The following is a 14509-nucleotide window of genomic DNA, read 5'->3' on the forward strand; positions in this document are numbered from 1 at the left end:
CACTTTTGACATCCTGTGCCAGATGTGATTCCAGGTAGACTTTGGCTTTCCTAGCCATGTGTCTACGTGTTTGGACGGTGCCTCTATGTTCCTCTCAGGCTACCTGTCCGTGCTTCTGCCTCCATATACTTCCTTTCTGTTCTAGGAGCTCTGTTCAAACATGCAGGCCTGTTGGCATTTTTTGCCTGAATTTGTGCTTGTTGGGATGGAGTGCTTTTGCACCTGGAAGAGGTAATCCTTGCACATGAACTAGCTTCTTTGAGTCACTCTTCCCTCCAGGGTGTTATCCCACGGGACTCCTCCAGATCACCCAAGTGGTCACATCTGCTTGTCCTGGAGTTCAGTGTTGTGAGCTGGCTTTTTGCTCTGGTCGCTGCACTCTGGATCTTTAACTCCACCATGTCATGGTCACTGTAGCTAAGGCTGCCTTCAGCCCTTACATCACCAGTGAGCCCTTCCTTGTTTGTGAGCATCAGGTCCAGGGGGACACCTCCCCTCATTGCCTCCTCTATTGCTTGGGTCAGGAAGTAGTTCCCAATCCTTTCCAGGAACTTCTGGAACCCTTATGCCCTGCTGTGTTCCTCCTCCAGTACAGTAGGCTGGTTGTAGTCCCCCTTGAAGATCCTCTGAATGGGAGGCTAATTCCAGCTGGCAGCTCTGAGCTCCATCTAGTTTTTCACAGGTAAACATCGAATGCCGTCTGGTATAGCCAAGACATCAGTCTCCGCTGAGTCTCTTCTGGTGTAGCACAGAGGACATGTGAGCATATTACTGAAATTTGTTTATTGGTGGAACAGCTGCAGTGAAGTTTTGTTTCTTCAGTTCACTCAGCTCTAGTGAAGTGCTTATTAATGAGCCGATGTGGCTGCTTCTCTCTGCTTTAGTTAAATAAAGGACAAGGGAATATTTGGCCTGGAGATGTTGGAAGGAAGAGATGTAAATGGCAACTGTATCAAAATCGCTTCATAAACAGGCCTGGTTCCTTCTTAATGTGGTTTGGCTTTTGGGGGTTTTTTGGATTTTTTTTGTTTTGTTTTGTTCTTTTTTGTCTACTGCTTGTATTTGAAGTTTGTCTCAGAAGCCTGCTACTTTAGTTGGTGGAAGTATTCTTGTTCAAACCTGTAATTTACTGTAAAGTCACCTGTTCTCATGCTGTCATTACTCTTGAACCTAAATAAACAATTCTTCATTGAGTGACTCTTACAGTTCTGGGATTGTACTCAAAAATAGATGTGGCCTCAGTGAGTAAGAGATCTCTTAGGTAGCAAGGAATCAGCTCAGTGTCACAAGACAAAAGGCATTGGACCCTGGGCAGTGCTTGGGGAGACAACAATAACCTACTTTTGCATATGGTTCAGACATATAATGCCAAGCACAGTGCATGGACAGTGAAATTAGATTTTGTGAGGCAGTTAAGAACAGATGTAAGTATTTGATCACTGGTGTTTGTTACACATACCTGTTCCAGAGTGTTGTCCCTATAGCAGTGTACTGCATCAGTGATATAAGCAGATAACATTGTTAGCCATTAGCTGGCACCACGACCCTGTCCAGAGGCTTGTGTTCTTGCTCAGTGTGTTGGTTGGTTGGTTTTTAAAAGCAGCTTTTCAATGTTTATGGTCACTTGGAGTGACTGCCCGTAACATGCAGGATGAAATCCTGCATGGCCTTTTAAGCAACAGAGGTGCTTTTAAGCCAATAGAGGTAACTTACACAGACTGCTTTTTGTTACTGAGGTGGTGCTACACCATTTTGTTCCATGGCATAAAACCTACAGCACTGCACTTTTGCTTACTACCTTTGGCTAATTCATCAACAGTGTGCCATCTCTGCAGACCTCACCCCTGCATCCCCAGGCTCAACAGCAAGTTGCCAGTAGATGTTAAAAGAACTCTGTAAAACTAATGTTTATCTATTTTAACACAACATGTTTATTTTAAAATTCATTTTATTTACTAAACACCAGACAAATTCTTCATTCACAGCTTTGCTAGCTTTCCATATGATTTGCAATTGGGCTAAAGGTGAATTTACCTGAAATTTTTTTGCACTGTCCTTGTAGGGTAAATATGATTTTGTACTTCCAGGGTGAAGTCTGTACCCTCTACAGATTTCCCTTTAGCATCACATCCATGGCAAACATTACCATTACCTGTTCATTTTCATTATTATGACTAGCAGCCAGGTGTCCTACTTGATATCAGGCTGTAATACTGAATGAAAGAAAATAACCATTCTAGAGGGTCTGCCTTGACAAGTGGAATGAATGTACCATTAGTTCTAAGCCTCAGCAAAAGCTCAAGAAGGAGTTTGATGCAAGAAAAAACAGATGAGTTAAAATTACTTTTTAAGAAACTAAAGCCATTCACATTAATTTCAGCATTCTCAAACTTGAAATAAAGAAAAATCCCTGAAATTTTGGTTGAATGACTTTGCAGTGTGTTGGATGAGAACTTCCCATTCCTACTACTCGTAGTTTCAGTACAAATGCATTTGCCAAGAAGTGTGAGTATTATATTCTACATCTGTGGCTGCTAAGAGAGCCTAAAATTGAGTGAAAGGTGTATAGTTTATGAAGTGGATATAATCTTACATACTCTTTCTTGTCCATACAAACACATGGACGTATCTCTCCGTATGGGAATAATTTGATTTTCTGCTGGATAAAGGCCTGAAGACAAAGGCAGTTGCACTTTTCTTAACCATCATCCATCACATGAAAAATTACAGTCTCTTCTTCCCCTTTCCTTTCCAAATGGCAATGTATCACACACTGAACGTTGTCAATTTTTTGAGTGCTGGAAAGAAACAGTGTTCCCCTATCTAATAGCTATCATTCAGAGTTATTGAAGTCCTCTTCATGATCTGGCCTGTTCCAGGACTGATCACTCTTATCTGTGTACATGTGGAGGTTGCTCTGTGCATCTTAGAAGAGTTTTGACAGAGGATGAAGTAATACAAGAGGCATAAACCTGATGGGACTCCACAGATGTTTTTGGCTGTTATTTCTGGACTGTGCCTGTAGCCTCAAGGGGGATTGAACACATATGATTCTGATTTCATATAACAGCTCTGTACAATATTCTTCTCTTCCTTGCTTTGTTTTTTTTAGGTAATTTTTTGCTATCCTCAATCCATTGGAATATTCTGCTTGTTAGAATAGTTCTGCTTTTATCTGGGGTCTATCTGAAAGTTTCCCATTCCTTGTAAATGCTCTTTATTGTGAAATTAATGAACCAAATGTCAGCTGCAAATGAACTTTCACCTGAGCTTGTTAGTCCATAAAATCTAAAAGAGCTGCATCTATTTATATAGAAAATCAGCTTTAGAAAACATACATAAAAGTAGTAAAAGCTGTATCCTAGCACTTCTATATAAGATCCAAGCACCTGCTATTAGGCATCTTTGCCAAACCTAGAATGTGCCATACTCCCATATTGTTAATAAATTATTTTTTCATTTTTCATTTTCTTTCCCTGTCAGATGGATTTCCATCCTTGTTTCAACTTGTTGCATATACATTTTCCTATGCATTTGCAGATTAAATTTGACTAATTAACATACTTTTATCCATTACTGGGAAGTTTTCAGACCTACAGGAAAAAAACAGGACTGCCAGTCTTAGTGTCTGCTCTTAGTTTTAGTGCAAAATCAGCAATGGTAGTGTATATTACTTTAAGCAATGAAACTGTTGTAGGCAGCATAAAAAATCCAATTTTGTGGCTGTGTTGGGTGTGGGGAAGGAGGTGTAGGTAACTGTTTGATATTTCAAGACAAATCACTTGGCTGGGCTCCTTGGCTTCTCCAATTTAAAAGCGTTTTGAGTGAATAATGAGAAGACAATTATTTGAGGTGGCCAAAGCTGTCTCAGGACTGGTTCTCTTTCATCTGCCAGTGAATCAATTTAAGCAATTACATATAGAATAAAATAAACTGTTTTGAAATGGCAACTTGGACAAAATATGCTCCATAAGGAACCAAAACCAGCAGCAGCTCTATGCAAGAACTTCTCTCAGCAGCAGAAGTTAAATGTAAATTAGATTACAGTGTTTCTGAAATCTGAATTAATGATTTTCCTGCTTTTGCCTCTCTTATTTTCGTCCTCTTAGCTTGTGCCCCTGGTTTCTTTAAAGTATCTGTGGGAGATGACCCCTGCCATCTGTGCCCTGCGCACAGCCATGCTCCACTGCCGGGTTCGCGGGAATGTGTGTGTCAGAACCGGTACTACCGATCTGCTTCGGACAATTCTGATGCTCCCTGCACTGGTAAGTGTTTGGATGAAATGTTTGAAAGCAAGAAGGGAAGTTAATGAGAGAGAAATGTGCCCAAATGATTTGGCGGGGGGGGAGGGAGGGGGGGGTTGCAATTCCCCTCTTCTCAAGGCCTTTGAAATAACCCAAAACTTGCCTTTGCTTCTGCACCTGACTACAGAGTGATGGTGAGAATGAGGATTCTTCGGTTTCATTATAGCCTTCAGAGGAAAATGTTCTGTAAATAATGTTTCCCTTACCCCTCCCTGTTACTGAGCTCAGCCTCTCTGTCCCTCCCCTTCCCATCTTGCTTTCGTCTGTGCCCAGGTTTAGTGGCGCAATTCTGCTGCCTACTTCTACCTTTCTGAACTTTTCACTTCTTAGCTGCAGTGTCTTGTCCCATTCTCATCCCCATGCCTTCTTCTCACCCTCTGCATTTTCTCCCTTCTTTTCACTATCTCTGTGCATCAAGGGAAGTGTTGGATGCACAGAGTGGGCACTTTTTCAGCTATCAGAGTTTACCTCTAATGCCATTGAGGAATCTGGCTGGCACCAGGAATAATTGCAGGCAAAACTGGTGTCCAGTTCCTGGAACAAATGCAACAGGTTAACTAAAGTCTGAGAAAGTTCAGAGATATTAGGTGCCAAAGGAGAGAATTACAGGTCTCAGTAGAGATAAATCTATACTAAGCTTGTGTGAAGTTTAAAATTTCAAGGGATTGGCACTTCCCTAAACAATGGCTGTTCTTTTCGGGAAATTAAAATGTCACACCCTTGAAACAAAGATTCTTCTTTGTAATTTTGTTTGTCTAAAATGTGCTAATACAGTTGTTCCTTTGTTAATGTGTGTGCTTGATGTAGCAAAGAGTATGTTTTTCTTAGCCTTGCTCTAAGAAAGAACTGATGAAGAGTAAGAATGAGAAGAAGAAGCAACTTGTTCTTCTATTCTTTTCACTTTGCTTTGCCTCCTGCCTTCCCTCACCTCTCTCCCATTCTTTCCTGGGATTTTAATCCTTCGTTCTGCCTTCTAGGCATCCCCTCTGCTCCTCGTGACCTCAGCTACGAAATCGTGGGCTCCAACGTGCTGCTGACCTGGCGCCTCCCCAAGGACCTGGGCGGCCGCAAGGATGTTTTCTTCAACGTGATCTGCAAGGTGTGCCCGGCGGGCTCGGCGGGGCCGTGCGTGCGCTGCGGGGACAGCGTGCACTTCGAGCCGCGCCAGGTGGGGCTGACCGAGAGCCGCGTGCAGGTCTCCAACCTCCTGGCCCGTGTGCACTACACCTTCGAGATCCAGGCCGTCAACTTGGTCACTGAGCTCAGTTCAGAAGCACCCCACTTTGCCACCATCAATGTCAGCACCAGCCAGTCAGGTGAGGAGACCCCTGCATCCGAGTCCCGAAGCTTCTACTCTCTCTCTCATTTGATTTGCTTTTATCTTTTGAATCCTGGAGTTTTGTCACTTTACTTGTGTCATGTGCCTTTTTTTATCCTGCCCTGCTAGTTCCATAGTTTCACTTTTACCCTTCTCATTTCTGTCTTACCTAAATGGGCTTTCCACTCTTGCTTCTTGGCAGAAAAACTCCAGTTTAGCAGCTGGTGTGATTTTTGGGAAAGAAGCTGCCCTGGAGAGGATTCCAATGGGAGATGTAGCACTTTGAGTCAGGCGAAGCACATTGTTTCATTGTGCAAGAGAGGGGACGCTACCAGGGCTTGATGAGGATTTTGTGAATGTCATTTTGCCAGAAAAACTATTCATTTTCTCTATCCCCTACTCTTCTCCATTTCATCATCTTATGTTCCTCTTAATAAGAAACAATTTTTTTTCCTCTTTACATGGTAGAAATATTAAAATGTGTTGTGCAGTTATATTCAAAAATGTCATGATCCTTGTAACTAGAAACTAAATGGTGGGGATGACTAAACTAACATACTAATGGGTTGTGTGGGCAGTCAGAGGAGTTCTGTTTCCTGTAAATATAATTTACAAGGACTGGAGCTGGAGAGAGACACATACATCCAGGCATAGAGTTCTGCTAAATGTCAGCATTAAGAGACTGGGCATATGTTGTTCTTCACAAGCATGTATAAGCTAATATGGAGAGGAATTATACACAGCTTGTTTAAGAGGATATAATAAGGAGTAATGTGATGAAGAGGAGATGGAGGGGGAACATTTTGAACTGAGTGACAGAAAATGTCTGCAAACATTTAGAGTTGTGTAAATGTTAAACTGAAACAAATCCCGTATGAGATTCCAGGGTGTAGTGTGGAAACCCCTGCAAAACAAGATTTTGGCAAAGCTCCAGAGAAGTGCTGTGAAACCAGATGTAGCATCATGGGCTTGGTTAAATCACGTCTTTTCATTTCTGTTTCTATTATATGGAAAGAAAGGGAATATATATATACACCCCAACTATTTCCTGCTGTTAATAGATGCCAGGGGGTTGATCTGTTTGTTCCCTTTGAAATGTTACCTGACAGACATCAAGTAGCAAAGCACCTCTAGGATCCCTGGTCCCCTTAAGAGACTGGCTGCAAGTGGGTGATCAGTTTTTGTTTACAGTAAAATGTGGCTGGGTAATTTGTATGGTAATTCCAGGCAGTTCCTTTGGCTTCTCCTGGAGAAAGGTGGGTGTTCTATTAACGTCCTACAGAATTCTCTTTCTTCATGTTTCTCATCTCAACCTTCTTTATCTATATCAGAGATAACTTAATTGAGCAGCTGCTTCCTTCTCCTTCCCGGAATCACCCAATCTACCCTCTTCTTCTGTTTCTGTTTGAATTTTCTGACCACTCCTCTTCCAAGTGTCTCACAGTGTCTTACAGTGTCTGGGTGTCTTGAGTATGTTGGGTACTCCTCTCTAAGATGCCTCTCTTGTGCAGTAAAGCTGTTTCAGGGGAGAACAACTTCCTTAAACATCAGTGAGTACTGAGTGGCTTCTTTTTGTGTTTGGTCGCAGTTTTTTCTTTCCTTGCTTTTCCTTGGGATCGTTAGGAGTGAGCTTGAGATGAGCTGCCCTCGATTTGTACTGACAGCTCGTACTAACAAGGCCCTGCTTCCTCCATCACGTGGTCTGTCTCATCCATACCCCCTCCTTTTGATCCGTTCAGCAGCTTTTCGCTTTAGCGTTGCTTGTTGATGTTGTGTTATTGTAGCAATTATTATTATTTCTGTTATTATTATTATACAAACAGAGATAGAACTTTCAGGATTTTACATGCTGAGAGAAAAAAGGGTACAGGAAAACATGAAGGGTACCAAAAAAAAAAAAAAAAAAAGAAGCAAAAAGAAAAAGGTACAGTGTCAGGATAAAGGGCCATAAAAAATTTTTCACTCCACTGAATTAAAGATGACCTAAAAAAAGACCCTCCAGTCCTGGCAGTTTCTGAAGATTCTGCTTACTCATACATCAGTTGAGTTCTCTCTCTTCTTGAAAATTGCTGGTCCAAAAAATACTCCTGCCCCTTTGTTAGAGATATCTTAGGCAATGTTTTGTGTGGAAACAGTTCTACTTTTTCTTCTTCCCATGATACCTCTTCACTCTTCAACTTTGTCTCCAAAACACTGTTCCTCTAAGAGTGTTTGCGTACCCCACACGGTCTTCTGGCCCTTCTTCAGAGCATGATAGGATCCTTTGTTGCACAGAATGACATTTTTCTGTGCAGGCTGATTATGATGTTCCTAGTCATCAGTGACCATGTGCCTGAAATCAGAATTAGAAGGGCTGTCACTGAAAAACCTCCTTTACTGTAAGACTTGACCTGAAACATGAGAGCTGTTTGGATAGCAGTAATGAAACCTGTTTGGATAGTAATAGTGTGAAATGCAAATATGATATGCTAATCACCGGAAGAACTGTGCAGAGATGAGACAAGAGAAGGGAATTGCTTTCAGCTCAGGTTTGAAGTGCTGAGGGTGAATGCCTAAATAAATGTCAGGAAGTATAGAGAGATGTTGGAAGGCTGTTCCAGATAGCAGGAACCACGTGATGAAAGGCAATTATGTAATTCTAATGAAGTTATACTTTATCACAGGTGTGAACCTGACACACAAAAATGCAAAGAACTTAAACTCCTACCATATTATCACAAAAAATAAAACTGACTAATCTTTTATTCATTGTTTTAACATTTTCAAGTGTACTTATCAAGGTAAACAAATACCTCCTCTAATGTCTAAGGACAGAAGTCAGGTTTTCATTTAAAGGACTGTGAAAAAACTTATTCTATGCACAGCTGTAACTACCTGTAACTACCACTTTTTCCCTGCAAATTTCACTGAAGCATGTAGTAATGTCTGTTGCCAGAGAAATGCTACTGAACTTATTCGTTCAGGCAGTTCTTACATTCCTAGAAAGAAGAGGAAAAAAGAAAGGGAGCAGAGATTTAAATGTTGGAACAAATCAATGCAGACTTTTAAAAGCAAGTGTATTGGGGTTTTTAGCTGACTCCAGACATTCTGAGAGCTAGTAGAGGTATGTGAATATGAGGGTTATTTGACCAGGTTGCCTTGTACCTGTGAAAATATATGTAGCAGCCTTCTGCATCAGTGGAAATCAGAGCAGTGGGACCTGTCAATACCAAAAATCTGTAGTGCTGCAGAAATGAGTGCTAGACAGTCTGAAGGCTTGTGTAAGAGGATGAATAGGGACAAGGACACTTTTGGGTAGTGCCAGGAAGTTTAAGAGGACCTGACAGAAGATTTTCGCATGAAATGGTGTGAGAAGGGGAAAGGAATTAAATGCCAAGGATGATTATGAGATTGTGAGGGGAAATGATGAATTGCTTGAAGATGTTTGCTTTTCCAAAGAGAGTCAAAAGAGTACAGTAGACTTAGTTGGCAAAATCAGGGACAAAGGCAAGCCATTTTCTAGTTTAAAATGAGAGAGAAATAAGAAGAGAGCTGTCAAAAGCTACATGCTGTTGTGTTTTGCCAGGCTAAAGCCAGCAGGTACAGCAAGTGGAGTGTGAGTGTTCATTGTCCTCTGAATGAAATACATTGTTTTTCAAAGTCCTTGGCTGTTTGCTTATTTATGATCTAATTGCCAACTCGGAGCACTCACCAAAGTTCCCAAAGAATTCAACTTTTTTGTTTTCTGTTCAGATAGGAACAGGAAAAATACTCTTTTAAGTTTTATTTTTCCCTTAGTGACATTAATGACATTTGTCAATTTACCCATCTTTAATAGATTTGCCCAGCTATAACTGGGAATTAATAATAGTTTCTATGGTCACTCCACAAAAAGGAACTATTCCAGTTTCTCTCTTTACTATGCCCAATCTCTGCAGGATGAGCAGAGAACAAAAGGACTTGTTTTCAAAATTCAGGTTTCACTTACTGTTCAAATGAAGTCAGAAATCTTTTGAGGAAGTGTAAGTATAAATACAAAGTAAAACATGGCACCTTGTGTCATAAAGGCTATTTTCCTTTTTATTAAGCATGAATGGAATGCATATACAAAAACTAATAATAAGAGAGGGAAGGGAAGTTAAAATAACTCACTAATTTGCCCTTTTAAATCACTCTTCATCCATAGGGAGCAAAAGTACAAGGTTATGACAGAAGACAATCCAAGATACTTTCAAAGGATTTTTGGGTATTTAGAGAAAGGGCCAGAACTAAATCAAAATGAGTGGAAAAATGTAGGACATTTTCAAAATAAAGATAAGATAATAAACACATCAAGAATGGAATTTCCATGCTGCATTCAGACGGATCTTCCTAGAAGATGGTGTTTGGGAAGCTGGAACAAAGCTATGAACAAAGCTAGGGTCTTCATGTAATCTGCTTGGAATATGAGGAGAACAGGATACCTGAAGAGGTAACAATTAAGTGAAATAACTATGAGAGAATGTAGAGGCATGTTAGTGAACATTAAAGGCCTAACTGAGGTTGATCAAACTGTATAACAGAAGATTTTGGAGCAAGATGGAAGGGGAAGAAAACACAAATAACACAGATATAATGCACAGGTCTTGGCAGGATTTAGTTTTAATGCTTGTGGAGTGATGACCCATGAGCCAGGTGTCTGATCTCCTCTTGTACTCCATGGGTATCTAGTTAGTACTGCAAAATGAGGGTCTCCTCAGAATCAGAAAATGGCTAAGTGTGGAAGATACCTCTGGAGAAGATATTTTCCAGCCTGTCCGCTCATCAGGGTCACCTCAAGCAAATTGCCCCTGACCACATCCAGAACACCTATGAGTATTTCCAGGGTTGGAGGCTCAACAATCCCTTTGGATGATGGTGAGGCTTAGCTGCCTGCATATCCCTGTATCCTCTTTCCTTCCCTTATTGAGGAGAGGAGTGACATTTGTTTTCCACTAGTCCTCAGGCACCTCTCACAGTCACAAAGATGATTCTGTTATCAAGAGTGCTCTCAAAATGACATCAGCCCAAAGGATGCATCCCATCAGGATCCACGGAATGCAGCAGTTTGCCTAAATATTCAGTCACCTGATCTGGCATGAGGGAGATCTTCCTGGCTGCAGACTTCCCAAGGTCTGCACAGCCTGGTGTTCCTAAAGGCAGGGCTTGCTGGTGAAGACTGATCACCAGGACCCTGCACCACCCAGCAGCTGGCCCACATTTTCCCTCTTTCTTCAACCAGCTCTGTACTTAAGAGAAACCCTTCTTGCTTTTGACATAGAGAGCCAGATGTGATTCCAGGTGGGCTCTGGCTTTCCTAGCCATGTGTCTACGTGTTTGGACAGTGCCTCTATGTTCCTCTCAGGCTACCTGTCTGTGCTTCCACCCTCCGTGTACTTCCTTTCTGTGTCTGAGTTTAGGTAGGAGCTCCTTGTTCAAACATGCAAGCCTGTTGGCATTTTTTGCCTGAATTTGTGCTTGTTGGGATGGAATGCTTTTGCACTTGGAAGAAGTAATCCTTGCACATGAACTAGCTTTTTTGAGCCACTCTTCCCTCCAGGGCATTATCCCATGGGACTCCTCCAGGCAGAACCACAAAGGGGTCACATTGGCTCTCCCAGCGTGTCTTCATGAAATGTAATAGGGACTGAATGTCACATGCCAGAAATGCTCGTGGTCTGCTGAGAATGGCACTTGGCTGTGCTCTGCAGAAGTGGGGATTGACATGTATTGTTAGATGAGTCTGCACTTCCTTCACATTCCTAACTTACCTAGTCTGTTGGATTTTTAGTCTTGCAGGCACGTGTCTGCTGACAGGAAAAAAATTGCAACTGACAGCCCACAAAAATATAGTTGTACTTAACTGGTGTTTGGATTTCTTTGCAGCTTTAACTGGGTTTATGTGGGCAAGAATTTTCCATACATTTGCTATTATTTAAATTACATACAATGAGAACTGCTTTTTCAGTCTTAATTAAAGATCTGATCTCATAGCATGTTTTTTGCTCTCAGAGAATAGAATAGCATAGCATTGCATAGCATAGCATAGCATAGCATAGCATAGAATACTTGGAAATGAACCTATAGTGGTCATCTAGTCCAACTGTCCAGATTGGATTGAATCAGGCACTGTGATTTCAGCTGCCATTAGACAGGGACCTAACATGTCTATGTCTATAAACCTCATGTGAAAAGAAAAGAATAAAACTGACAAATCAATATAGACCTGGACACATTTGTGTATACAAGAGAAAGTTTTGAAAGCAAAGTTCTGTTATAAACATTTTTAAAAGTTGGCGTGGAAACAAGGGAAAATGCTCACCTAGCACTTCTGTGGAACTTTGAATGTCTATAGGCATAAAATCTTGAACTTTATATTTCCTAATGTATTAACACTGAGAGAATAACCTCTGACAGGAAATATATACTTACTCCACCAACAATTATGTTTGCCTTGCACATCACCTTAGTATTGATATTCATATCATGATAGTATGAAATTTTCAAAAGTGAAATCTTGCTATCTCTTTTCATTCAAGTGATGGAAGAGCTCCCTGGCCAGTGTTTCATAATTTTTTAGGTCCTTAAAAGGGAGGCACACATGTATCAAAATCTAAACTATGTCTCAGAGAGACAGCTTAAAGACAATCTGCCTTGCAGTGATTCATAGCTGGTTTTATTTCTGAGAGTTTTTAATGGCTTTTGCTCTAAGTAGTGTCTGCTTATTAGGTGCAAATCGCTAAAATTACTATTTTTAATACAACAGACTGCAGTATCCTGGTTGCCTCCCCCCCCCCCGCCACCATCTGATTACCCTAAGTGAGGGAGACATATCTGGATAATAGGAACTTTCTAGAATGCTGTGGCACGTGGTCAAGAGATACACTTGAGTGATGTTTTTGTTATTTCTTTGTTGATTAATTCTTCCAGGTAGGGGAAAAATTTGGGATCAGGAAGAAATGAGAAACAAGAGAAGAATAACTTTTAGAGCTGGGAGGGAGAGGAATTGTGGGGAGATTGAACTATAATCATTCTGTAAAATCTTAGAAGGAAGTGGACTGTTCCCTGGCAATGTAGCTCTGCATTTAGGTTTGCACCTCTCCTGTGTGTTTGCTTTGTGTCTCAGTGGAAGAGAGTTAAACTTTTGGAACATTAAATGTAGCAGAATCTGTCTTGGTCAAATGTTAGCTGACTAGTTACCTCCTGACATTTTAATACAGTGTTATTCATTTGCATCCTAAATGCTACATATGGTCTTGGTTAATTGTTGCTCTCTTCCATTCTTGTCACAACATTCTCATTGGCAGGTGAGGTAGTTGTGTAATCTTGTTTGAAGGACGAGCAATGGTAAAAAATAAAAGGAGTAACAAGGAGTGAAAGTATTTTATTGCTTAGACTCTTACTTTGTTTCATTTACATTTTTAAATTAGTTCCCACTTGCCTGAGCTGTTTGAAGCCCATCTGAAATATGCTTTTCAGAATAATTTTATCTTGTTATTAAAAACAATCCTTTTATCTTTTTCACGATTAATGAGGGAAGAAAATGCTATTCTGCAGGTTTTGATCATTTGCCAAATGTCTCTGCTTCATTCTTCACATCAAGGAAGTTTATGTCTATTTTCTAAAACCAGTGGGATTTGGTGGCAACTTTTCATTGGCATGTTTTTTCTGGAAAATTTAAATGTTGCTGAAAATGTTGCATCCATTAGGAAAATGAGGATACCCTAGCTGCTTACCTGTAGGTTTCTTGTCAGCATGACATTTTCTTTGCAGAGAGAAAGCAAAACTTGAGAAGAGCTTTGTGGAAAAACAACTGGATCCTTTGAAATTATCCTGAAATTTTTGCTTGGAAATCTCTTCCCAAGATGAAACTCTTACACTCTCAGCTTTTGCACGAACCTGGAGAGTGTGCATGTGTGTGCAGATGGGTTCATGAATGGTTTTGGTAGAAGTGGATTTCCATTCTTTAGATTTTCCATTTATGTATATGAAACATGTATATGTACATGTTTCATACACAAGGCCTCCATTACTCTGGTAGCCTGTACTTGATTTTTTTTCCCCCAGGAAAAGAATTACAGTCTGGGGGAGGAGCAGAAGAGAAGTAATGTGCTCTGTGTTTGTTTTGACCACTGTCATATTCTTTGTCCAAGAGTGATCTTAAGGCAGTGGCGTGGAGCACCTTCTCATCTTGCACATAAAAATTGCACATTTGAAGATCAGAATTATATTCCAGCTAATATATAGATAATTTCTCAACTCCTGTGCTGCATAATCAGTTGGATGTGGATTTCTTCACTTGCTTTCAGTCTGAGTTGTCAATGACTTTATCCCCCAGCGGAGTAATATTATGCCTAGATTTCTTCTGGTTATTTTACAAAGTATTTCATAATGCAAATTGAGGAAAATTAAGGGAAGAGCTGGCCTAACTTATTAACTCATCCTAAGGACTTTCAAATACAGTTAATTTTTAAGCTTATGCCTTTGCAATCTCTCCTTTTTGTCTTTTATTCCAGTCCCCTCTGCTGTGCCTATGATGCATCAGGTGAGTCGTACTACCAACAGCATCACACTGTCGTGGCCTCAGCCAGACCAGCCCAATGGGGTCATCCTGGATTACCAGCTACGCTATTTTGACAAGGTGAGCAAAAAGGGATACTGAGCACTTTCTGTCTGGGTGATGCACCCCTGCATCAGAATGAACAAGGTGGGGAAAAAAAAAATTCAGTTACGAGGAAGGAACAAACTTTAGCAATATCAGAAATTTGTGATATACATGTCTTCTGGCATCAGTCCATCTGCATTTCCCATCTTGGAAACATCTAGGGACAAGACAGATTTTAAGAAAAAAGAAGACGCTTGTTTAAGCTTAAAAGCTGCAGCTAACAAT

The 14509-nt window shown here is 40.7% G+C and overlaps 1 protein-coding gene across 2 annotated transcripts in view; it reads left to right on the plus strand.

Moving 5' to 3' along the window:
• The window catches only part of EPHB6 (EPH receptor B6), an 81104-nt gene that overhangs the window by 40839 nt on the left and 25756 nt on the right, over positions 1 to 14509 (plus strand). For both annotated transcript variants that reach the window (XM_071433070.1, XM_071433069.1), the window contains exons 5-7: positions 4110 to 4265; positions 5282 to 5620; positions 14136 to 14260. In XM_071433070.1, the coding sequence (XP_071289171.1) occupies positions 4110 to 4265; positions 5282 to 5620; positions 14136 to 14260 (620 nt within the window). The remainder of the gene's footprint in view (positions 1 to 4109; positions 4266 to 5281; positions 5621 to 14135; positions 14261 to 14509) is intronic.

The sequence above is a fragment of the Agelaius tricolor genome, unplaced genomic scaffold, assembly GCF_023055355.1.
Source record: "Agelaius tricolor isolate 1412-34295 unplaced genomic scaffold, bAgeTri1.0.p SCAF_9, whole genome shotgun sequence".
In the NCBI taxonomy this organism is placed as follows: Eukaryota; Metazoa; Chordata; class Aves; order Passeriformes; family Icteridae; genus Agelaius; species Agelaius tricolor.